Here is a 25,272-nt window from a genome sequence, read left to right on the forward strand (position 1 = left end):
CTCTTACCGACCCCAGTAATGTGCCGCCACATTTTTCAGCTCAAATCCAAGAAAATGGCGGACTTGGTTGAAATGTGGCAAGAAACAACAAATGAATCACTTTCTCATTCTCATTTGCTACCTGCCAACTTTGCAGGTAGATTGCCAGTTTAACCCGCCAATATTCACCCGCATTTGGTCTGTTGTCGGGTATTAATTTCAGGCCCTGGACCTAAGTGACAAGAATTTCAGTACTGAATGGCCTGGGGGTCAACTTTTAAGTAGAGCATGGAAGTTCATTCCTGACCGTGGAAATATCAGATTGACAAAAAAGGCCTTTACTCAAGATCCACTTACTAGCTACTTTAAAAAATTTTGCAGCTTGCAAGTGCATGTTACAGATTTTAATTAACGGATGGAGTTTCCTAAATTATCATGGCAATGGCTCAGCTGTCATCACGTTGTTGTTGGCATTTCATACTTAGGTCATGTCATCACACCTGAACTGCTGATGAAGGCCATGACATGTGGTTAAAAGCTCCAGAAAAAAGCTAGGAAGTGGAAGATGTCTTTTTCCTTCTTTTTTTGTCAAACTATTTCTATGATCAAGAACGAACCTACGCATTCAGTTGATTGAAATGTGGATGAAAGCTAAAGGAATAAGATAGTAAGTGGACCTTTTTGTTTTGTTTTTCTGTCCAAGTTCCTTTGTAACTACTTTATAAAACCCTGTCAATCTTTTCTCTCAATGCTGCAGGTTAAAACACAGCACTTTTGCTTCACCTCCTTTGGAAAAACGGGTCTGAAAAAAGTCACACGACCGTACAAGTACTTTACATTTTTTACACTTCTCTTTTTGGAATTCTTTTTGCACCGCACCCTTCTCTGAAACCGCAATAATATGCGTCAATTCAGAATCATGTTGGAAGTCCCAATGTTCACTGAACCAGTAAAGTATTTTCTAATCACATCTAATAACATAAAGGGTACGACGGTAGGAAATGATTGGCATATTGTATGTTTGTTTGTCAAGCTGTAAATAGGTCAATCATGTTGGACAGAGAGCAGTGATTATGACTCATCTAATCTCAATAGCCATTATGTGGGAGCTGACACATAGGGATATGCTACACCTACCCACATTCTCCAACATGTTTCTTCACTTCGCCAAGCATATCCTTAGGCGTCCGGTATACTTGCCGTACCCGACCTGTTGTGCACCAATGTGATGTCATGGGAGCACCGTAACTATTTATACTCGCACATGGTGGTCGCGACGCTAGTTGCTTTGTCATGAGCTGCTGGAAAAAATAGAGTGGTGCACTACCTCTGGTCGCGCACTTAAAATCCTGGCGTGCCAGCGAGGTCAATGTAATTTTGACATCACATTGACGCACGCCAAGTTGGGTGCGGCAACTGTAAAGAGGCCTCTGCTTTTTTTTTTATCTGTTTAGCCATGGAAGTCTCATCATATAGGGAGAAGAGCAAATGGAAAAGCTTTCATGACCTGTTGCTGTGTTGCCCTAGAGAGCAGTGAAACACATTTTTTGCTTATGAAAATGCTTCAGTGTGTTTCTGGGAGCACAAATGAATGCATAAATGGCTGTTTACCTTACAATCATCACCAACAGGAGTTTATGGTACCCTCTCTCTTTTCATGTATGACTTATTCCTGGCTGAGTTAGTGATTGTAGGAATCCATTGTAGGAATCCACTGTGACTGTCTCAGTGTATTCATGAAGCTGACATGAACTGCAGCTACACAGCCGATCTAAAGTTTATCTGACATGTCACCAGTAGGGTTAGGATGTGATTTACCTTTCCCCCAGGCAGATCCAGAATCTGCAGAGGTTTTGATGGAAACAGAAGCAGGCCTGTCCTTCCCCACCTGGGCAGATCAGATGTCATTCCCCCTTGTTTACAGCAACTCCAACTGTGGCTCATCAATCACCGTCCCTGCCTCCTTCTCAGCATGGAGCTGTGATGCCATAGCCTGCTGAGCCGTATTTCAGAAGGAAACATCAATACTGCCAGTGAAATGTTGCTTCTCTTTACGAGGCTTGATATACAGTGTGTGAATCTGGGAAATCAAATTGAGAGGAAAATGAGCCCCGGGGCAAGCAGGCAGGAGGCATATGCAGTATGCTTAAAATAATACGTTTTTAGCCCTGATTTTTTTATAAGAGTCGACTCCGCATCTTATATACCTTCCAGATTCCATCAGAATCCTTTGAAGCGAAAGGTGTAATGTGAAATCTTACACACACATACCTGCCTGGAGGATTTTATTTTTTTTGGTGGTATCAGAGAAAGCACATTTCATGCTTAGGAATGCAAAGTAATGAAAGGCTGGGATTTTCTTCAATAAATCCAAATCAAGCAAACGTCCCTCCAAAGTTTTCCTAATATTTATCTCCACTTCGAAGACTCATGGTTGTCTTGGAACCAAAACAAAGCTTCTTTTTGCCCATCCTGGCTGCCGTCTGCATATCATTTGGCTGCGGTTGAAATCAGCGGACAACCAGATGTGCTGTTGCTTAATTTTTTGAGGAGTTTGTGAGTAAAATGGAGTGGTCATCGTAGGGAAGCATGGCATGCCTAGTCTGTGTGGCTCAGATTATTATATTACACTGTTATATAAGATGTCTGAGGCCAACTGATAAACAACAAGAAGGGTTGGAGTGCCTGGAGGGTAATCCATCATTTTGTGAGAATTTACAGCCATTGGTTTTTGAAGTGGAGAGCTGATGTGGTTGGCAGTAAAACTGTCTGCTATTGCTGATTTCACTTTTAAAGCCAAAGTGATCAAAAAGAATCAAAACCATGAGGGATCGGAGCTCCAGTCACTTTGGGTTAAGAAGATCCATATGGCAGGAGCAGCGGCCAGACTTTTCCAGGTTGGCCTACCTCTCTGTTTTCCCATGGCCCCACAGTGGAGGAGCCTCTAGCAGCGTTAAAAGGAACAAACCCTCCCTCCCACCCTCCACACCCCTTGTTAACAGTCAGTGGCCCCATTTGGTACAGTGGCCATTAATATTTATGAGAGGAGAGCTCCTCGCAGGGGCCCATGGGTGACAAACAGTGTGACCTTTTAGAGGGCCAGTGTTTACTGGGGCTGTCAGGAAGCTGGTGGGATAAGGGAAGAGCACCCCCGCCCATCTTCCTTATCCAAATGAAAGCAGGCTGGTGTTAGGCCTGAGCAGATGTTGGTATGATATACCATTAGTTTTTGCCTTCACATGAACATCGGGCTCCAGCAGATGCGTGGAAGCCTGTGAGCCGAAAAAGATCCTCTGTGCCATTTCAAGACGTGACATTTCCATTCAGCAAATTTTTCCCAAAATTGTGTCGTGCACTGTCTCTTTTTGTTTCAGTCTGCACCCTCAGTGGTCTGGGACTCTCTCTTAAAAATACAGTTCATTATTTTTAGTTTGGGAGTGACTCAACAGAATTTGGTGCTCAGCCGTCTGTGTCCCAGCCCTTATTTGTCATGAAAACACAGACCAAGGCCTCTCTTCAGCGCCTGTGATGTTGTCTGTAAATTATAGGTTACTTACTAATTTGTACAAATAAAGCAGAGAGATGTGTATGAGAACAGTTCTGTTCTGCTTGTTTTGGAAAAATAAATTCAGCTACTGAAGGCATTATACAGCCTGTGTCAGTCCAGGGAAATTATGACTTGCTTGACTTTGTTGATTGATTGATCACTGAGCTGGCCTTTATGGGGACTTTGATGAGATTGTATTTCTGTTATTATTTCTGGTTAGTTAACCTCAAATTTGAAATTAGAGAAGACTTGGTTTCTCTGTAGCGTGATAGTGTGAGAAGTAGAATTACATTTTATTTCTCCATGAGACTACAGGAACTGTAAAAGTTCTCTCATGGGTGCACATATATTTTATATTATAATGTAGAATGGACTGTTCACTTAAAATGCATTAAAGGGACACTGTTACAAAAATTACCATTTTCAAGTAGCCTAATTCTACTCAAAATCTGACGCTAAAGATGAATAGCAGCTGGGAATGCAATCTGACTCCATGGTCCATTTAGTAGCAGTTCTGGAGCTTTATATCACAATGTTATCGAAATTATTTAGAGTTATAATTCTTCTCATTTTTATCATATCCAACCCTATTTTGAGAGTATTTATGACTAGCATGTATTCTGCTATAGCCCTGACATGTATTAGCGCTTTCTTGTAACCTAGTAGTTTACATTGTCAGAGGCGGAGTCCGCCATTCCCTTTTAATTTCTTTTATTTTTTTTTATTTCTGGCAGAGTAACTGTTTTCTGCCCCTGGAGAATGATAAACATGTCATTTAGAACAGAACTCTGGGAGTTATTAAGATGTTCTTAGCGTTACCACCAGTAACCACAGGTGTTGCCAAATCAACCAGAACTGAAATGTTAGGATTATGAACTTTAACGACATCTTTAATGACATCTGGCCTTAGTTCATTCTTGACATTGGAAACATCATAGAGAGAAGAAATTGAATTTGCTGATGAAGCTCGTGATTGATTAAAAGCTCTTTAACAGCTGCTTAATGGCCCTTGTGTCGAGATTATGATTGTAGCTGCTGCTGTTAAGGTCAACCTCAGATTTTGACTATTCAAGAATTAAGTCACATATATCATGACATGGTTTGCTCATAGGGGCATCTAGCCCAAGAAGTCAGCAAAAAGGGAGGGAAAATTTGCTAAACCGATTTTTCGTATGTAGCCTATTGGACTTTAATGCCTTCACATAAATGTCATGAATTTTCACTCTTTTGAACAGAAATTCCACCAATAAATGTTTTAACTCATTTTGTGGCACAGAAAGGTCCAAGGTGGATGCATAGTTTTTAGTGCCCACTGTATGGCACAGGCAGCCCCTTTGCATTTCAGGACAACAAATAAACATCACCATGGTGAAGCCGCTTTGAATATCCTCAGATCCTACAAATAGAAATCCTGTGAGTTCCTGGGAATCGCTCGCTAACGACATGATGATGGATGGAGCTATGCCACCCAGTCCAGTAAAACAGCTTTATGAGAAAAACTTCAGCACCACTTCCTTCATTCTTCAGCTGTAAAGAATGAAATTAGTATAAATCCGATTCAATCGTTCTTGAATGAAATAAAAAAATATTATATCTCAATCGCACATTTTAGTACATGTGGTACTTTTATGGAACTTAATTTGGATGGTGGCATCTGAAACTGGGAAAGCATAGTTTTTACCCATTTCTTTGATATAATGTCTTTTGATATGTTGACTTCCCCTCTAATTTCCCCTAAACTTCACATCCCATCATAAATATTTCTTTAACATCCTTCTTGAAGCATGCTCTTTAAAGTTCACTGCATTCATCTTTGTTTGAGAAGATTCAGCCGGCCATGTAGCATCTCATCAGAGGACACATTTTGTTTTTCTATTACAATCTCCCCAGGCAGTCAATATACACAGATAGGGAGCTGAGAGCTACAAAGGTGAACAGTTTGTTACACTGGAGACCACTCTTGTCTTCACGCTCATCCTGACGCCTACCATCATCCCCCAGGTGGTATCTGTCACCACTAAAGAAGACATTCCCATAATCTAATCAGCTGGTGTTCCAACCTACCGCATCCCTTAACAACATGCACACTGTTATCGTCAGACAGATATTACTCTTCACAGCAGACTAACACAGAATGAAGGGGGAAATGATAACGAGGCTTTTGAGCTCTAATGTCGGTAGTGGCAGTCGAAGCCAGAAGGGCCCACCCACGTAGACAGGAGAAGATGGGGGGTGAGAAGGCCAAGCTGCCAAGGTTGCTTTGCGCTGTGGAACAGTATGAACCACAGTGCTTACCACAGTGTCAGATTTATCTGTGGTATTTGTCCAGGAAAAACTAAACTGTGGCAACCTCGCCTTAAATCTAAGGTGCATGACTTAGAATACCCCTCAGCTGCTCTTGGAGGAACTGTGTTGGTGTAGAAAAAAAATTTACCTTTATGGAATAAAGCCTACATCAAGGTTTTTGCTGGTCAACCACAAGCCTCTGAAACATCAAAAGTCTTCCACGATAAATTCACTTTTTGTAATATTTTATGTAAAAACACGACTAAGAGTCTACAGCCACATTCGCCGCTCGGCGAGGCTGTACTTATAGTCACAGTAACAAGAGAGCTGAAGCTGTTAGCAGGTTTGTATGCTCACAATGTTAATGTTAAGTTGTTTAATCCTTACCAATTGTACCGTGCTTTGCTAAATAGCACTTAACACAATAGTGTCAGCCGAGGCTGATGGGAATGTTAGGAGTTTTGCAGGTATTTGGTCATAAAACAAAATTTTAAATGATAATGGCGCTCAGAGTTGTTACAATTCATTCTTAGGGGGGCATGAATGTCTGTACCAAATGTCATGGAAACCCATAAAATAGTTATTAAGACATTTCACTAAAAACTACAAATGCCAACCTGGTGGCACAAGAGGAAAAGTCATGGATCACCAAAGTCATTAGCATTAATCGTCTAGGAGTATTGAATATCTGTGCTAAATTGTGTGCCAATCCATCATGTAAATGTTGAATAATTTCACAGGATAAGTACAACTTTTTTACAGGAGAACACCAAGTCGTTAGGGTTCACCTTCTGGGGACAATGATACGAAATGTCATGGCAATCCATCCAATAGTTGTTGAAATATTTCAGTCTGGACTAAAGTGGTGAAGAACGAACAGGCAGATCGGCATCGCCATCCATAGAACTGTGCCGCGAGTGTGGCTGAACACTTCAAGTACAGTTTCATTGAGATCAATCTAAACTAATCTTCTCTTTTAACACTAACAACTTGCTGTAGTTTGTTAATTAATATTACACAGAGATGGTCCTCACAGCTCTCTGGTTGACTCTCGAGGTTTGGCCACCAGGCGCAGAAATCACTGGGTTGTTCAATATATGACAAGCTCTATCTCATTTGTGACTTTAATGCGTGTTCTCTCCAGGGGTATCCCTTGTTCCCCTTTAATGTTTCTGTTGCAGTTTGGAGACAAGTCTGACAGCTAACCCAGGGGGGGAATTTCCCTTGTCGCATTTATATCTCCAACCTTAATCACACTGACAGACGCTTTCCTTCCAAATGAACTTTTAGAAAGAAATCACTGAGCGCTTCACTAATGTGTTCTTGCATGCATCAGAAGCAATAGTAAGCAGGTGTGTCGCAGCTACATGCCTTTTCATGCTCTACTAAATCTCAACAAGTTGTCCCCCATGCAAACGTAATTAGGATGGAATATCGTAGCTGGAGAAATGTTGGTCCTAGTGAGGATGAAATACTGAACTGTTATGATCATCCAGGAAGTGAAGTGCTGGAATGCATCATTACATTTGCTGAAAAGCCAGCAGTCCCATTTCCCCACCTGCTCCTCAACTCATCCAAGACAAGCAGCAGCAATCTCCCCTTTCTGAATGAGGAAACCCCCTGTCGGATGCACAAGTGGAAAGGAAATGGCTAATATATAGGCTGGGCCTCAGGGGACTCTGTTTCTGGGGGGGGGGGGAATGCACAGAGCTTGAACAAGTAAGTGTTTGTGTCAGGCCAGTCAGTGTCTGGCTGAAGGAACACAGACAACACACTGAGGAGTTTGTTTGTGATAAAGACAGATAGCGACGTAGGAGAATTTTAGAGAGGCAGAAACTGAGAAAGTGAGATACCGAGAATGGAGATAGAGTATGCCTTCATGACGCACATCCCCAGCCTCTTTCGAGTCAACTGGAGCATATTAAAACCCTCTGAACGTTTTTTTGAAAAAGTGGAAAGAAAGAACAATGTACCACATCTTTTCATTTTTGTAATTTTTTTAATGATTTAAAAACAAATACCCTGACCCTGGATATAGAAATGTAAAGTAACCTGGATGAGAAAGTTTAAAAAACATTCTTACAGAGCAAATACTATAAAGACAGTTGGTCAGATTCAGGCACTTGGAACCACATACAGTATTTGTTTGTCATGCTACACAAGAAAGTATTTCTTTGGTCCTTTTTTCCCTCTGATTTGTTCAGCTGAAACCACAGAGAGAACAAAAAAAACAGCTGGTTTTGTACAAAGTATATACATTTCATTTAAGACCCAATGCGAGCCTCCATCGGACAAGAAGCAGACCTAGCAGTTCCTCCGTCACATATCAACCCTTCATATTTTTCCATACATGTCCACATTGGTTATAAAACGACAACAGAATAAAAAGATAAAAGTATAATGGCTCGAATTAGATTTTTTTTTTTTTTACAGCAGTATTAATATAACTTAGTGGAAGGTTTTTAATATAAGATTTAGCAAAAAAAAAAAAGATAACATTATTCCTTTTTGTCCACGCTGGGCCCCAAACCAAAAAGCCACATTGCACCAAGCACTTGAATGAATGCTCAGCTTACATCAATGTAAAGTTAAAACGGAAAGCTCACCCCGCATTCTATTTGTCATCGCTCAACTGCAAGGCAGCCACGTTTGATAAGAGTTGCATGTTACCATGGGTGACTGGACTTGGGCCACATAATAATTGCTGAAGTTGAGGTCTCTGACATAGGGAGCGGGCTGGTAGTAGCAGGTGATGTTGGACAGAGCAGGGATAGCGTTCTGTTCGGCCATTACGCGCAGCGCCAGGGCGGAAATAAGTGCCAGCGTCTGTCTGCGCTCGTGGCCCATAAGACACACAGTGCTCTCATCCACCACTTGCCTCAGCGTCACCAGGCACTCGTAGCGCTTGTGCTCCATGCCCATGAAGTGGTTCTGCAGATACGCCTCCAGTTTCCTCTGCTGTACGCTAATGTCGGGGAAGTCGATGAAGAAGCGCGAGCACATGTAGCGCTGCATCTGTTTCATCTGAATCTCTGAGGAAGGCCGGAAGCCGCGCACCAGCAGGTGGCAGTACTTGAGCAGCCCGCCGCCCCTGATCTCTTCTGGGCTGCGGGTGGCAATAGTCCTGGTCCGGAGGTGACCCAGAGCTTCCTCAAAGTCTCCGTACATGCTCTCCCCATGCACTGTAGGGTGGAAGGTCTCGGACATTGCCGTCTCCGAGCAGCGGTCGAAGAGCAGCAGCGAGTCCAGAGTGATCTGGAAGGAGTCGACGCTGAACTCAAACTGCCTTCTCAGGGAGTCCACGAACTTCAGCTCCACGTTCTTGCCGGTGTTGTTTGACAGCGAGATGAGGCTCCAGCGGTCCGTCTCGTTGCAAACTTTTACCAGTTTCTGCACGTACGCTTCCTTCAGGGCGATGGCTGTGATCCGCTCCCTGCACACCCCTTCAGGCAAGAAGTCCACCAGGCAGTCCAGCACCACATCCTTCACCAGCCGGAAGGTTTTGTCATCAGTCAGACTCAGGCCAAAGATCAGGTCCAGGTCTTTGTAGCCAAGGCCATTGTCCTCGTGAAGCACGTGGCTGGCCGCTGAGCCGTTCAGCTTGACGTCGCATACCACCACGCCCCGCTCCTCCAGCCGAGCCCTGACCACCTGAAAGGTACACAGACAGGGAGGGGATACTGAGTGATAAGACAACAATCAGAATAGGCTGACACAGAAAATACAAGTTTGTACATGCAGAAAGGGAGCTGCTTTCTCCTTCCTGCTTGAAATAGAATCTGAGGTGCTGTCATTTGAACATAAAGCATGAGGGGGGACATTTTTTTTAAATGTATATATATATTTATAAATGTGTACATGATTATCTTTCACAAGCTAGTAGATAGTATTTAGTTAATAAATGTCTTAACTTCTTGGATTTAGAGGCAAAATGTGTTCATATAAGAAACCAGTTTACTGCACAAATGCTGCCGGATTTCAGCATTTTTGCAACATTTCATTGGAATTTAATTCAGAAGCTACATTGTAGAGTCAGTGAAAGCAGGTGGCATATTCCTGAAGCAGGCAGGCTTTCAGTATCTTGCTTAAAGGACACTTTAAACAAAGCAGCTGCTTAGAGGCTGTGATCCTCCACTCAGTCATTAACTGCAGCCAAACCTGTTGCGTGAGGGTGATGATTATCTGACTTTTCTCTTGACATGAAGTAAAAAATACATCAGCACTACAGAGATTAGCTCTGGAAAATGACAAGTCAGTGCTTGTTGCTGTTAGAGACTTTAAACATAAAAAGAACAGCTCAGCTGTGAACTTTTCAACTTGTGCCCTATGACCACAGCGAGAAAACGTGATCCCTTTGCCGTCACATAAACACTCTTTGGCAAAGGTTTATCTGGTTATTGGAACACACACAATGCTGCACTGCTGCGATTCTTGGGAAAAACGCCTGAGCTGCACACAGCTGAGATGTTTTTGCATCCTGTCTGTTGGCATCACATGACACTAAGAGGAGAAACACATCCAAACAAGGCCATTTCTGAAGAAATCCAAAGCACAGCTGTCTGTTAGAAAGCTCTAGGACTGTTGATAGCTTGTAGGACAGCTGCTGTCCTACAAGCTATCAATGTATCCAGCCAGGTAATTCAGACTCAGAATTGATTTCAGACCCTAAGATTTTAAATTGCATGGTGTGAATTTAATCTGATGAATCCCTGTTTAATATTACTCCACTACTTGGCAGTTAGAAAGGAAATTTGTAAGATGATTTCTTATAAAAAACTAAGATTGCCCTGTTTATTTTGTTATTTTCAGCAATTAAGGTACCGACTAAAGTCATTAAAGGAAGAAGAGGAGGGTATTTTTTATGTTGCAATTCTCCACCCCCCTCTGGGTTCACACCTACTGTACTGTACTCTCTCTTAACCCTTGTGTTGACTTCGGATCACATTGACCCGTTTTCAATTTTTGTTTTACATCAGGAAATATGGGACGTAGAAATAAGCGCTGAAAATGTGTAGAAGAAAAATTTAACAATTTAAAACGTTGGAAAATGCAAAAGCTGTGAAAAAAAGGTGTCAAAAACGTTGAAAAAAGGTTCAAGGTTGACGGGAAGACAACACAAGGGTTAAGGTTCCTTATTTTTGTAACAGATCATACTGGGTTAAGAGCCAAAAGTTAGGTAGTAGGGAGCTGAAGCCTAGACTGTTTAGCCTAGCTAAACAGTGGGGGTAACAGCTAGCATAGTGCTCTCCAAAGTACAAGATATACACTTAAAAGCATCACCAAAGCCCATGTTAACACTATCTCGTTGTTTAGTCCGTACACAAACATAAATGTGGTAGAGTTAGTTATGTGCTGGAATTTGTGCCTGCAGAGAAAGCAACACCTGTGCCTACTGGCCGCTGGCATGTTAGCTGAAACTGCTGCACAGGAATAGTACCTAAATCTAGCATACATCTCCCCCTAAAGTAACAACTCTCCTGCATTTCCGTTTTTGTATGGATTCAACAAAGGAAATTCAATGTGTAAATAAGACAACATATAGGTGTTAGTAGATATTTGAAGTTGAACACAGCCACGCCTCTTTTATGCTTAGCTAACACCTAGCTACAGTCCTGTCCTTAACACACAGACAACGTATTAGTATCAATCTTCTCACCTCACAAACGCAAATAAGTGTATTTCCCAAAATATCCCTTTAAAACTAAAGGTTATGATAGAAAAGCAACAGAAACTTTAAAAAAAAAAGATTTTTTAAACACTTCTAAAATATAGCAGATAATATAATAATATAACAGACAGCCAATACAAGGCAAAGACACTATAACTCTACAATCCAATGAAAAAACTTAGTTTTACAGGGCATTGGAGAACAATGCAGAGAAGTGGATTATTTTTAGCTATCCAGCAAGGGAAACCCACAGCAGTATTTGCTCTGACCTCACACTTAAACTGAGTTAACGGCACACCATAATCTGCCTGTCTGGGGGTCCCCACAAGGAGTGTATGAGGAAGCACAGCTCTGCCAACCCCACCATCCCCCCAGTCCTTCAGCACTCATTAAACAGGCTAGTAGATTTCCCACATGACGCACCAGCACCTGGTGAGCCGAGCGAAGGGAGACACTTCCGCCGACGTTTGAGCAAAAAATAAATTAAAAAAAACCCGTAAAAACACACCAGACTGTCTGGTGTTGACAACGCCTTGGCGACACATAGCCGTCTCTCCACTTTCCTTCTCCAGTCTCAATAGTTTCCTTGAGTATTTCATTTAAGCTGCGCCCTGAATGTGTTTTTATTATGGCAGTTTGAAATGATCCAGCCATTTACTAGCCCATAGTCCCCTCCAATGAGAGCTCTGGGCAGTGAGTCAGATGACCCTCTGCCAAGGACATGGCGACAGTGAGTGAGGAGTTATGAGTCCCTGACCTTCGCATTCACTCCAAAACTAACCCAGCCAGTCAGGCGTACAGTAGCTTTGCAGGCAGCGGAGGATGATGATGGTTTTTTCTCTGGTTTGAAAGGCTTCCTTGAATTTCCTGTGCACGGGTGGTCATTTCACCTGTATGCTCAGACCAGAGAGTCACAAGCTGAAACGTGATGCTATTACTCCTCTACAAGATGGATGTTTTTAATGAAGGATCTGCTTCAAGGGTTCACAGATATTTATTCACAGTCGTATTAGGTTTTTGAGCTCCCATGTAAGCAATAGTTTATTGTTATTTAATAGTAAAATCGAGCTGGGTGCCCCTGCAACCATCTAAATCATCTTAATAAGGTATCACACTATATCATACGTTACATAGTACAGTGTTGAAGTCAGCATTGAAATTGTATCCGTATTTGTCAAATGGACTTGTTATTATAGTAAGTAAGGTGTCAAATGTTGAGTAAAAAAGCTTTTGCTGTGTCTTTTACTGTAGGTTTTATTCTACAAAAATCAACTAGCACACAGGGCTGTAGCCCTAAGGCACAAGTCCCCAAAATATATCCACCACCCTCTTTGTGATTTTTCATATTTTATTGATTTAGTTAACAGTTTAATTTTATTTTTTGTGAATTGTATTTCCCAACAAGATGGTCTAAATTAGAAAAAAACTTTTTGTAGAAGTAATATTTAGGTCATAAATATAAATTATTAATACCCACGAGTACAGGTTTCACTAGAAGGGCAAACAGAGAGGCAAAACTCTGCCAAGGCCATGCCCTATCTCGCAATGTTAACGTTAAGTGAAAAATAATTTGTGTATCGGCCCCATGTTTTAAAATGTATGTTTCTTCCCTGGCCCATGATACACCCCTCCACCAAGTTTCATAGATACTAATATCTAGCTAGCTTTTGGGAAGCCTATGTCTTTTATTTATTGATAATTGTATCTGTTGTATTTTATTGACTATTTTTATCATGTTTTTATTGTCTATGTATATTGTAAAGCACTTTGTGACTTTGTCTGTGAAAAGCGCTGTATAAATAAAATGTACTTACTTACTTACTTACTTACTGTTGACAAACTGACAAACAAACCAACCGTACCGAACACATTATCTGTTTGCTGAAGATAATAAGTAAACTCACCCCAGGTTGCTAAAGCCACAAAACTCCCACGGAAAAAAGTACCTTGCTGTCGTCTATGGTAACTACTACCATGGGCCCACAGGAAGGGATGAAAAGTTCTGAGCTACATTAGCCTCTTTAGCATTCAAAAAAACTCAAACTTTTTCAACAGATAAACCAACCAAAGAGATGCTATCAGCACCGCCCACGCTGTTTGATCTGTGAGAAGCACGAAGATGTGCAAAATGATGAATTTAAAGCCAAAAAATCAAAAGCAGACTGCCAAAAATCAAATCAAATAAATTACTGAACAGTCTAATCTGAATGTAATCTCCTCTAGGGAGCATCGGGAGCATGTGGTGTCTTCATGTTGCTCGTTCTCAACAATAGCCTAGTAAGGAGTTGGTTTACAGTCTGGCGAAGGCCACAGTGGAGTCAGGCGGCAGGTCTTCACTTACCACAGTGATACATTGTCAAACCTGCCCCACAAGCCCAGTGTTATTACAGGCACTAATCCAGTGCTCACATTCTGCTTCCAATCCAGGCCGCTCTCTACCATCCGGGAAAGTGGAGTACTACTTTCAGTAGTTAAAACGATTTAGTTCAAATATGATCGCCCGCAGAGCTGGAATAAAATACAACCCTCTTGGTGGCCAAAAAAAACACATTGGCCTCAATAGTTCCAACCCCACACATCAACCCACTCATACTGACGTAACGTATGACATACACATCAGATATCTGTGTTTATCATCATGTGGCATGATGCTACCAGGTATGTGCATAAGGCCCCTATAGATTTAGGGAACATGTAACAGATATTCTGTCTGTGGGTTGATCGCTGAGGACATTAAATCCAGAGTTATACATAGGTGTCAGTAACAGTAAAAGTCTTCCTTCATTGCTCCCGTGGCTCACTCACAACCAGACCGCAAACAGATGTTATTTAAATGTGGCCCTCAGACCAACCCAGCCAATGAGAAAGGCTCCTCCGATTCTTTGGGAACGTGATCCCTTGGTCACCTTACCCCAGTGTATGACGACAGGAGCTGTCTCAGGTAGACAGCTTTGTCTGGTGCGTAGGCTAAAAATAAATGACAATAAAAAGGAGCAGACTGGCGGTTTTGCATGTTTTAGCCCATTTACCGTTAATCACGAATACCTCGCATTACTGTCAACCATTTTCCAAAACATATCATAGTGGTTTAGATCAGTGAGTGTGTTTTTCCTTCCTTCCAGGCAGCCATTGGTTTCCCTTCACAGCCATATGGTATTAAAATCAACTTGCAGAGACTTGAAACCTTCTTGACTTATTCCATGACAGCAAACATGGCGTCTGCTTTTATGCTTGTCAAAACGATGATATTGTTGCACGGTGATGCAGTGCAGACTTTTCACACCAGTTTCTACTTACAACATTTGCTAACAACATTTATATATTGTTTCCTTAATTGTATAGTTAACATAGGCCCCATACAGCTGTCTACCTTAGACTAGCATCATCCTAACATTTACAAAACTGGATCTTGTAGCACCTAAGTTTGAATGTTATTTTAAATTAATAGAATACACATGGATGTATTCAAAAATATTCCTTTCCCCAACTTTAGTTGTAATGACATGTTTTTTGCACTGCTGAACTTCACCGACAAGGAACTTGTTTTCTTAAGATAACACTCCCCAGGCCATATATGTGTGTATCTTTGTACTTATGGTAATGACACATTCAGCATGTTAGCACTCAAACAGTTTGTCTGGGGACAGAGAGGAAGCTGTACTCTGGCTCATTGGAAGAAAAAAAATATGTTAAGGGTCCCTGTTGTCTTCAGGATTGTGTAACCAAGGGAAGACATCAGTGGGTCTGTTCAGTGAAGATGATAGGGGCCTCCTTGATTATAGAGGCCCTTGAAATGTTTTGTGTGTGAGGGTCTTTCTTTCACCACAGAAAATATGAATCACTCAAGTGAAATATGAACCTGGATTACAGGCGAAGACGTTTAAATGTCTGCGAGAATTGCAACGCAGAAGTTCACCTATGTTGTGTCATTCCTAGGAAATATACTGCAGTTCAGTCATTATCTCATTCACTGCAGTTGTGAAGAAAAAAAAATGACTTCAGGAGCAGAAGCATTAGTGAGCTAGTGGAAAACTGCAGTCATTGTGTTAGATCATCCAAATGCTTATGTCTGTGTTAAACGTACGAGTCATTGAATGTCTTTTTAAGAGTAATTAGCTCCGCCACAAAGCCTTACCACTGCATGTGTGTTTTGTATAAGCAGCGGCAATCTGTGTTCACACGAGACCGAGAGAGAGAAGCCAGGGTGATTTTTTTTGGGGGTTTAAGTTGTATGTTTCTGCACACTGTTGTTTCAGCAACAAGTGGATTTACTGGGCTTTTTTACTGGAGGTTTTTATCCACTGAAACCTGTCCAACATAGCATGTACATCAGTGGTGGAAGAAGTATTCAGATCCTCGACTTAAGTAAAAGTACTAATAGCACACTGTAAAAAAGTAAAAGGATTGTAAAAGTCCTGCATTGAAAATGTATGAATCATCATCAGGAAAATGTACTTGAAGCATTAAAAGTAAAAGTACTTAATGCAGAAAAGCCCTCCCATTTTAGAAACTGGAAACAATCCAAACAGTTCTGTCAACCAACTAAGTGTTTAATGGTCTGATCATTACAGCTTTACATGTAGGCCATTATATTGTTGGGTAGTTTAATAAAACATTTTATAGTTTTGTGTGCAAAACTATTAACGTGTAAAGTAACTAGTAACTAAAGCTGTCAGATAAATGTAGTGGAGTAAAAAAGTACAATATTTCTCTCTGAAATGTAGCGAAGTAGAAAGTGTCATGAAGTACAAGTACCTCAAATTTGTACTTAAGTACAGTACTTGAGTAAATGTACTTAATTACATTCCATCGCTGATGTTACATGTCACATTAATAGCACCTTAATCCATATTAAGGTACTATTAATGTGACATGTAACGTGGATAGTTCCACCAGTGCAGAAACATACTTTCAGATTTTTTCCGAAGAATTTTCCAGCAAGTCCAGCAAAATCACTCCGTGTCAGCTGATTATTAATATGTTGAATGTTATCCGAAACAATAAACACCTTTCACTTTGCTATATCATTGATATTTGGCACTATGGAGACGTGCAGTATTGGGCAGTCTGTGTGTGTGTGTGTGTGTGTGTGTGTGTGTGTGTGTGTGTGTGTGTGTGTGTGTGTGTGTGTGCGCGCGCGCGCGCACGGGCGCGCGGGGTAGTGGCAGATGAATAATTTCTTCAACCTGGTCATCTCTTATACTACTGTAAACACTATTTTTCTCTCTGCTTAAATGTCTTTTGTTTAATTGAAATTACACTCGTGACTTGCAGGTACAACTTTTCCCTAAAAATAATTTAAAAAAATGTATCTCACCCAGGGAAGTATCCTAAATAAGTTGATGACGTTTACATAGCTTTGGTGTTTGACCTGATATAGTTAAACTAATGATATTTGCATTATGTCTTGGGGGGGGGAAAAAAAAGTCTGGGTCATTTAATTCATCCAAGTTTGTATTCCCCTATCCACCACTAGTGCCACGAGGCGTTTGGTTTAGACTGTGGTCTCACCTGGACGATCTGCCGGGGCTGCACGGACAGCGTGGGGAAGTTTCCGCGGCCGTGGATCGGGACGCTCTCTCCCAGGATGGAGTCCAAACGCCGCACCTGATCCCAAGACAGCACGCTGACCCGCCGACTCTGCTCCGCGGCATCACCGGAGGACATGACGACCGGACTGAACGGGATGTGTGCAGGCTATAATGAGAACAGCAGCACGGCGCAGTCTCCCAGAAGCGTCCGGTGACTTGAGCTGTGGAGAACTGTGGAGGAAGTCGACGACGCTGACAGCGGTTCTATGTGTCTCCTCTTCGGGGTTTCACAAACCTCCAAAATGCAATAAAGTGATGGGAAAGTTTTGTGGAATATCGGACATCTCCAAAATGAAAACTTCCAGTCCCTCTGCGCCTCTCTGTCTGCACTGACTCTCTCTCTCCTCACATTAGAGCCGTCTCTGCCTCTCGCCGGCTTTTTACGGAGCTGGGTTTACCAGGAGCCTTTCTATTGGCTGGACAGAGATTTATGAGCACTTCAACATACAGAAGACTACAATCAGCACACACACACACACACACACACACACACACACACACACACACACACACACACACACACATCCACCCACGCACGCACACATACTTCCCATGCGTCAGATGATAGGTTCAAGGAGTGTAGGAAATATTTATAGTTAAGCGACGCAGCTCTCTTTAACTAAGCGCTAAGCCTACACACTAATACAGCCAGTGAAATATAAAATATGGAAACAAATGATAAATCAATAGCACTTTGGGGTGGGGGGGGATGTTTTTATAGGATTTAAAAAATAAATAAAATAGGACTGGATGCGCTCAATTTAAGAAGATACTTAGAAAGCTTTGAAGGGTCCTAAAAGTGAATAATCATAATTAAAGCTACTAGGACAGCACTTCAATTGATAGTTTATTGCCACACAATGGGCGTTTTGGGCAGAAATTATTTTTCACTGCTCATTTATGTTTTGGTTTGTGTTTACTAAGCCTGATCTGGATTGGTTGTGGATCCCTCCGTTGGGATTGATGTGCTTGTTGTGGATGATGTACTCCAACTGTGCAGTATTGGTTGTATAATTAAACCCACTTGTGTGTGTAGTATTGTTTGTAATTGCATGTGCACACACTGAGGAAGGGCGGTGCCAGACACGTCCGTAGTACGGCAAAAAAAATGTATCAAATTGGAGTGCTGTCCTAGTAGCTTTTATTATGTATGATGATTTATGAATTCTGCCTTGCCCTTCTCACCACTGAGTCAGTATGCAGGTCCCAGACCTGAGGCCTTCCTGCAGCGACTGTATTGCATTTTGCCTGTAAAACAGTGTCTGTGTTCTTCATATTTATGTAGAATTATAGTTTTCTATTCTTATGTAAAATATGCAGCTCTGGTAGATGTTTGCGATTGGTCGTGCTGTGCAAACCCCGCCTCTTTTATGTGAACGCGTGCGTCGCTGGATTGGGAAACCCTGGGTTGATTGAACTAGTTGATAACCAGCGTCGTGACACAGCTTATGTGGGACCGCGGTTGTTTGGTTAGGTGAAGCTGGGTAACTGAAATCAGTCCGGGGCATGTTGATCTGGATTCATAGTACAGGCCTCTGGACTCTGTGATATGGACACCAAGGTATAACTGACGTCTATGAGTAGGTTGTTGGCCTGACCCCAGCGGTTCAGGTCCTCTTTGGGGAAGAGGTCAAGGTGGATGCATGGTTCAGAAAAACATTGGACTTTAACAAGGGAGACTGCTGTTTTAAAAATCAACTAATAACCCCTCAACCATTGTAATTATTATCATCAAGATGATGAAGGTGCCCTAACGATGACAAAGTACTTGTACTTTAAAGCTTTAGTGCATAACTTTTTGATATTAATTACATTCATGCCATTGCAAAATGAGTTGCTACAAAGCTAATTAAGACTGCTTCTTTGTGGAAAGTTACTGACGCCTACGTCGTTACCACAGCAACCCCATGCCGATAGGTTAGTGATGTCTGGACACACAAATGCGATCTGATCACTCATAAATAACAGTGCGTCCAGTCTGTCTTAAAGATCTGATTTGAGAAACAAATCAGATTTGCCTGCAGTCTGAACATAGCCTAATTTCATGGAAATCCAACCAGAGGTCAACAAACAGAATAACATTGCAATCCTAGACCAATAGTGCTGTAGTGTAGTGTGGCTGAAAACAAGGTACTGACCAAGTAATCATCTGTTTGTCATCAGCTCGACTTTGTTCCCAGAAATGAACCTGACATCTGTTTTGACATGATGTCAAACCTTATTGATTTGGAAAGTTGTTTTTTTTTTTTTTGCATTTGATTGGTAAAGTACAAAATATTTTAAGGTACTGTATGTTTCCACCCAACCATCCAGGGAATATTATGAAATACTTCAAAGCATACAAAATGGCAATCAGAGGTTTTTCTATTAAGGGATAAATCACGTCCATCTACTTAAGCTGTATTAGAATACTAAATCACAGGAGAAATGGAAAGAACCTTTAAAGACCAGATTAGTTTTAGGCATGTACATTTTTCGCTGTATCTGAAAAGACAATGACGTCATTCACTTGTTGATACTGTACAACAAAAGGTCAGAATGGAGCCTCATTGTTTCCTGGATGTTGTGGTTAACCAGTATGTCAGAACATCCCAGATCATGAGACTGATGCCTCGTCAACTTGTGTCATTGTTCAATTCCAATAAGAAGAGTTTGTTTATTATGTAACATATGTAACAAAAGCACCCACCTGTCACTTCTGACTGACAGTGTACTATAAATAGTTATCCTTTTCAAAAGATGTTTTACCTTCCAGCCCCAGGGACTGAACACAAAGCGTGTGACATTTTAAGGTGCACTGGCAAATGTGTTTAGAGTTTTTGTAGCTTCTGCTAACAAAGGATTGTTTATACTGGGGATGCGCACAGACATTTGGAAGGGCTATTGCGCTAACCAGTCCTTCCAGAAAAATGCGGAGTTTTTTTTGTGATTGTTGCAGGCAAAAATCCTTGATTATGCGGCACGTTTTCTTAGAAAATGCGATGGAATATGCGGGATATTTATGCAATTTTATGGGAACTTGCAAAAACTGCGGTTTGATGAAAAAGAGGAAAAAAAGTGATTCCCCCAACACCCTGCTTTACGATGATGTTCACGTCGCGTAATTACATCACTTCATAACGTTCCCATGGCAACAGGGGAAAATGGCTGCTCTTGTGTGAAGTAAACGCAAAATTTTTCAACTTTCTGCTAATATATATCTGACTTTTTTTTTTTTTCTACATGTAACGAAAATGCGGGGATTATGAAATCATGAAAGGCCCGCATATTTTGCACACATATCGGCAATTTATGCGCGAAAGTGCGGCGTATTTGAAAAAATGCGGCCCCCGCATAAATATGCGGACTTTGGCTGATTATGCATTGAATTATGCGACCGCATAATCGCGTTTTTCTGGAGGGACTGTCTAACCTGGGGAAAAAAAAGGCAACCCCCACCCCAGGTTCAGTTCAGGTGCAGGAAAAACATGCTAGTGTGCCTTTTGTTTTATAAAAGTCTGATGTAACAATACTTATTTTTGCTTTATAAAATGTGTTTATGTTTGTCTTGTGTTGGACCTCAGGAAGAATAGTTTTCATGGTGATGACTATTGGGGGGGATCCTTAATAAACCAAAAATAGTTCAAAGCGTCAGAGGAAAAGCCACCTGTTGGGGACCATGTCAGTGAAAATGATATGGTCTCTTTCTCCTAATTTCCTTTCTCTGTCTCCTTTATTTATTCCTGATTGTGTCTGTGTCCTTTCTTCATACTCTGACTCTGCAATGCTCTGGGCTTTATTATTTGGCCCACCATCTATCAAATGCAATTAAGAGAGTGTCTTAGAGCTTTTTTTAAGGCATTGTTTTTAAGTGTTTAAGTGCATTGTATTTGTTGTGATCAAGGCAAGATCCAACTTTCTTCTCATCTTCTCATCAACTTCTGATTAAGTTCAGAAGAGACTTCACAGACAAGGCTGTCTCCAAAAAAACATAATATAATTCTGAATAAATTCTATAATATAAAGTACCTTTTAAATTAAGATTATGTCCAGATCATCACACTTTTACTGACAGCGCCCTTTATAGTAATTCTCTAACAGTCATATTTACAGTAAAAAAAAATTATCTTTTTAAAAATGCTATCATAATGCGCTGCTTGAACAAACCACCGTTCCTCGCGGGAGGACAGTTTCTTTAATATGAATCATCTCTCTTTCTGTGTTAAAGGTAACATTACACAAAGTGTAATTACCTGTGAATATTCTGTATATGGGTTTTGCACTACTTTTACTTACTTACTTACCCCAGCAAACAAGTTCCCCGCTGGACGACGAAAACTAAACTAAGTGCTCTCGCGGTAATAATAGTCAATCTTTGATTTCTCATATTATACTCATTTTCAGGTTCATAATTGTATTTAGAGGTTGTATCAGAATAGGTTTACATGGTTTAATTTCCAAAAAACACCAGATTTTTGTTGTACTGCACATTGCTGCAGCTCCTCTTTTCACCCTGTGTGTTGAGCTCTCTGTTTTAGCTACAAAGTGAGGCATCTTACTTCTGTCCCATCTTTGTTGGGAGTCACACATGCGCAGTACCTAGGTAAGGACTACTAGCCAGTCAGAAGCAAAGTATGAGGGAGTGCCACGCTAGCAGCTAGGCGAGCATTATAACATGTGTTACAAAGTGACCACGTTTGTCTCTGAAGTAAAGGCTGGACTACAACAGAGCTGTTTGGAGCAGTTTGTGAACAGTGTTTTCTGTTGGAGATGGTAAGCCCTTTGGGGTGGACTTTGGGCTTTTTCACTTTGTAAACCTATAATGTGCACAAAAAAGAAAAGGGAAAAAGCATAATATGAGCACTTTAACAATCTCGGCTCCAGGGATTAACGGCCTGAAAGCAACGTAGTGGGATCATGGAAGAAATATGGAGAATTAGAGTAATTCACTTCTGTTTTTTTAAAAGTCTGTCCCAGGTTCAGTTCAGGTGCAGGAAAAACATGCTAGTGTGCCTTTTGTTTTATAAAAGTCTGATGTAACAATACTTATTTTTGCTTTATAAAATGTGTTTATGTTTGTCTTGTGTTGGACCTCAGGAAGAATAGTTTTCATGGTGATGACTATTGGGGGGGATCCTTAATAAACCAAAAATAGTTCAAAGCGTCAGAGGAAAAGCCACCTGTTGGGGACCATGTCAGTGAAAATGATATGGTCTCTTTCTCCTAATTTCCTTTCTCTGTCTCCTTTATTTATTCCTGATTGTGTCTGTGTCCTTTCTTCATACTCTGACTCTGCAATGCTCTGGGCTTTATTATTTGGCCCACCATCTATCAAATGCAATTAAGAGAGTGTCTTAGAGCTTTTTTTAAGGCATTGTTTTTAAGTGTTTAAGTGCATTGTATTTGTTGTGATCAAGGCAAGATCCAACTTTCTTCTCATCTTCTCATCAACTTCTGATTAAGTTCAGAAGAGACTTCACAGACAAGGCTGTCTCCAAAAAAACATAATATAATTCTGAATAAATTCTATAATATAAAGTACCTTTTAAATTAAGATTATGTCCAGATCATCACACTTTTACTGACAGCGCCCTTTATAGTAATTCTCTAACAGTCATATTTACAGTAAAAAAAAATTTTTTTTTTTAAAATTAAAAAAATATTTTTCTCAAAAAAAAAACCCCCCTCCCCCCGCAATTTTTTTTTTTTTTTTTAATTTTTTTTTTTTTTCTTTCTGTGTTAAAGGTAACATTACACAAAGTGTAATTACCTGTGAATATTCTGTATATGGGTTTTGCACTACTTTTACTTACTTACTTACCCCAGCAAACAAGTTCCCCGCTGGACGACGAAAACTAAACTAAGTGCTCTCGCGGTAATAATAGTCAATCTTTGATTTCTCATATTATACTCATTTTCAGGTTCATAATTGTATTTAGAGGTTGTATCAGAATAGGTTTACATGGTTTAATTTCCAAAAAACACCAGATTTTTGTTGTACTGCACATTGCTGCAGCTCCTCTTTTCACCCTGTGTGTTGAGCTCTCTGTTTTAGCTACAAAGTGAGGCATCTTACTTCTGTCCCATCTTTGTTGGGAGTCACATACGCGCAGTACCTAGGTAAGGACTACTAGCCAGTCAGAAGCAAAGTATGAGGGAGTGCCACGCTAGCAGCTAGGCGAGCATTATAACATGTGTTACAAAGTGACCACGTTTGTCTCTGAAGTAAAGGCTGGACTACAACAGAGCTGTTTGGAGCAGTTTGTGAACAGTGTTTTCTGTTGGAGATGGTAAGCCCTTTGGGGTGGACTTTGGGCTTTTTCACTTTGTAAACCTATAATGTGCACAAAAAAGAAAAGGGAAAAAGCATAATATGAGCACTTTAACAATCTCGGCTCCAGGGATTAACGGCCTGAAAGCAACGTAGTGGGATCATGGAAGAAATATGGAGAATTAGAGTAATCCACTTCTGTTTTTTTAAAAGTCTGTCTTTCTTAGGAAGACAAGCTAGGAGACATTCAGAACAGACACTGGTGAGTGGCTGAGCCCATCTTGGTTTGGAAATGCCGGCATCCAGTCTGTGGCACAGGCCATGTGTGATTAAAGGCGGCGATCACTACAAGCTGATGTAATGATCGGAATCATGATCAAAAAAAAAAAAGAACCCAAAATCGTCTTCGATCTGAGGATCGGGACAACCCTAATTTAAAGTGAAAACAACTAAATGTTTTTTTTTTTTAAATGAAAAGTCGGATGTTAAAATCACAAGTTTGTGTATTGTATTTTTGTATAAATATGTAGCTACTTTGAGCCTGTCAAATTCCATATAGTTGAAATCAATTTTGGAAATTAGGGTATTCGCAAGTTATAATCGATGTAAATTCACAGGTTGAAATTGACTCCATACAAATGAAACCACATCTATTCATCACAAACACTGCTGCGTGGCTTCCCTAAGATGGGATTTGAACCTGCATGGTCGACGAAACTGGACCATCTCCAAGGCTTATCGAAACAAAGACCCAGAGAGAAAGAAGAAACTTCACCTTCATCTAACTGCAGCAATACTGTATTGTCTCATAACAAAGTATGTCGAAAAGGTCCCAAAAAAGTCATGCTATAGTCAATAAATTCATGGTACAATATGTTTCAAAATAGTATAGTATAGTATATAGAAAAAAAGTCATTAAAATGAACATAAAATGTCATAGTATGTACAGTAGTATGTTGAGGAAAGAGATAAAAGTCATAGTATAGTATTTCAAAACAAATGATAAAAAAGCCATAGAGTATGTCAAAAAAAGGGATAAAAAAGCCATAGTACAATATGTTGAAAAAGTGATATAAAAGCCATAGAATAGTATGTCGAAAAAGTGATAAAAACACTTTAGTATAGTATGTCGAAAAAAGGGATTAAAAAAAAGCCATAGTATGTCTATAGAATAGTTAATTTTAAGGGCTAAAAGTGACAATAAATAACTCATATACGCTCTAAAACAATTGTCAAATGTGTCAGATCGGATTGCTCAAAGTAATAGAAAGCTGGTTGGAAAACACAGAGGTTGAAGTCAAATACACTCTAAAACAATGGTAGAGTGTGTCAAATTGGATGGTTCAGAGAAATACAACGCTGGTTGAAAAACACAGAGGTTGTGAGTTCAATCCACATGAGATTAATATAATTGAAAGCGAACAAGTGTGTTGGATCAAACTGTGTTAAAGTGATCAAAACGCCATAGTATAGTATGTCAAATGAAGTGATAAAAAAGCCATAGTATAGTATGTTGAATGAAGTGATAAAAAAGCCATAGTATACTCGTGTATGTCGAAAAAAGTGAAAGAAAACACCATAGTATAGTATGTAGAATAAACTGATAAAAAAGCGATAGTATAGTATGTTGAAACAACGAATAAAAAAGCAATAGTATGTCGAAAAAATTCATAAAAACGCCATAGTATAGTATGTCAAAATAAGTGATGAAAACGCCATAGTATAGTATGTCAAAATACAGTTGAAACCAGATATTTACATACACTTAAAAAAAACAACACAAAAACATTTATTTCTTTACTGTCATACATTAAATCAGAGTAAACTTTTTCTGTTTTAGATAAATACATATTAACATATTTTTTGCATTTGTTAAATGTCAGAATCGAGCGAGGGAGAATTTCTATGTATTTTTTTTATCACTTTCATCAAAGTCAGAAGTATACATACA

The 25,272-nt window shown here is 40.3% G+C and overlaps 1 protein-coding gene across 1 annotated transcript; it reads right to left on the reverse strand.

The window, feature by feature from the left end:
* Positions 1 to 7,791: 7,791 nt before the first annotated feature.
* On the reverse strand, positions 7,792 to 17,542 carry tent5bb (terminal nucleotidyltransferase 5Bb). Its single transcript, XM_039820272.1, has 2 exons — positions 16,992 to 17,542; positions 7,792 to 9,463 (listed from the first exon to the last, which is right to left on the reverse strand). The coding sequence occupies exons 1-2, from the start codon at positions 17,145 to 17,147 to the stop codon at positions 8,441 to 8,443; spliced, it is 1,179 nt and encodes a 392-aa protein (XP_039676206.1). The 5' UTR covers positions 17,148 to 17,542; the 3' UTR covers positions 7,792 to 8,440.
* Positions 17,543 to 25,272: the final 7,730 nt, after the last annotated feature.

This window comes from Perca fluviatilis, chromosome 13, assembly GCF_010015445.1.
Source record: "Perca fluviatilis chromosome 13, GENO_Pfluv_1.0, whole genome shotgun sequence".
Classification (NCBI taxonomy): domain Eukaryota; kingdom Metazoa; phylum Chordata; class Actinopteri; order Perciformes; family Percidae; genus Perca; species Perca fluviatilis.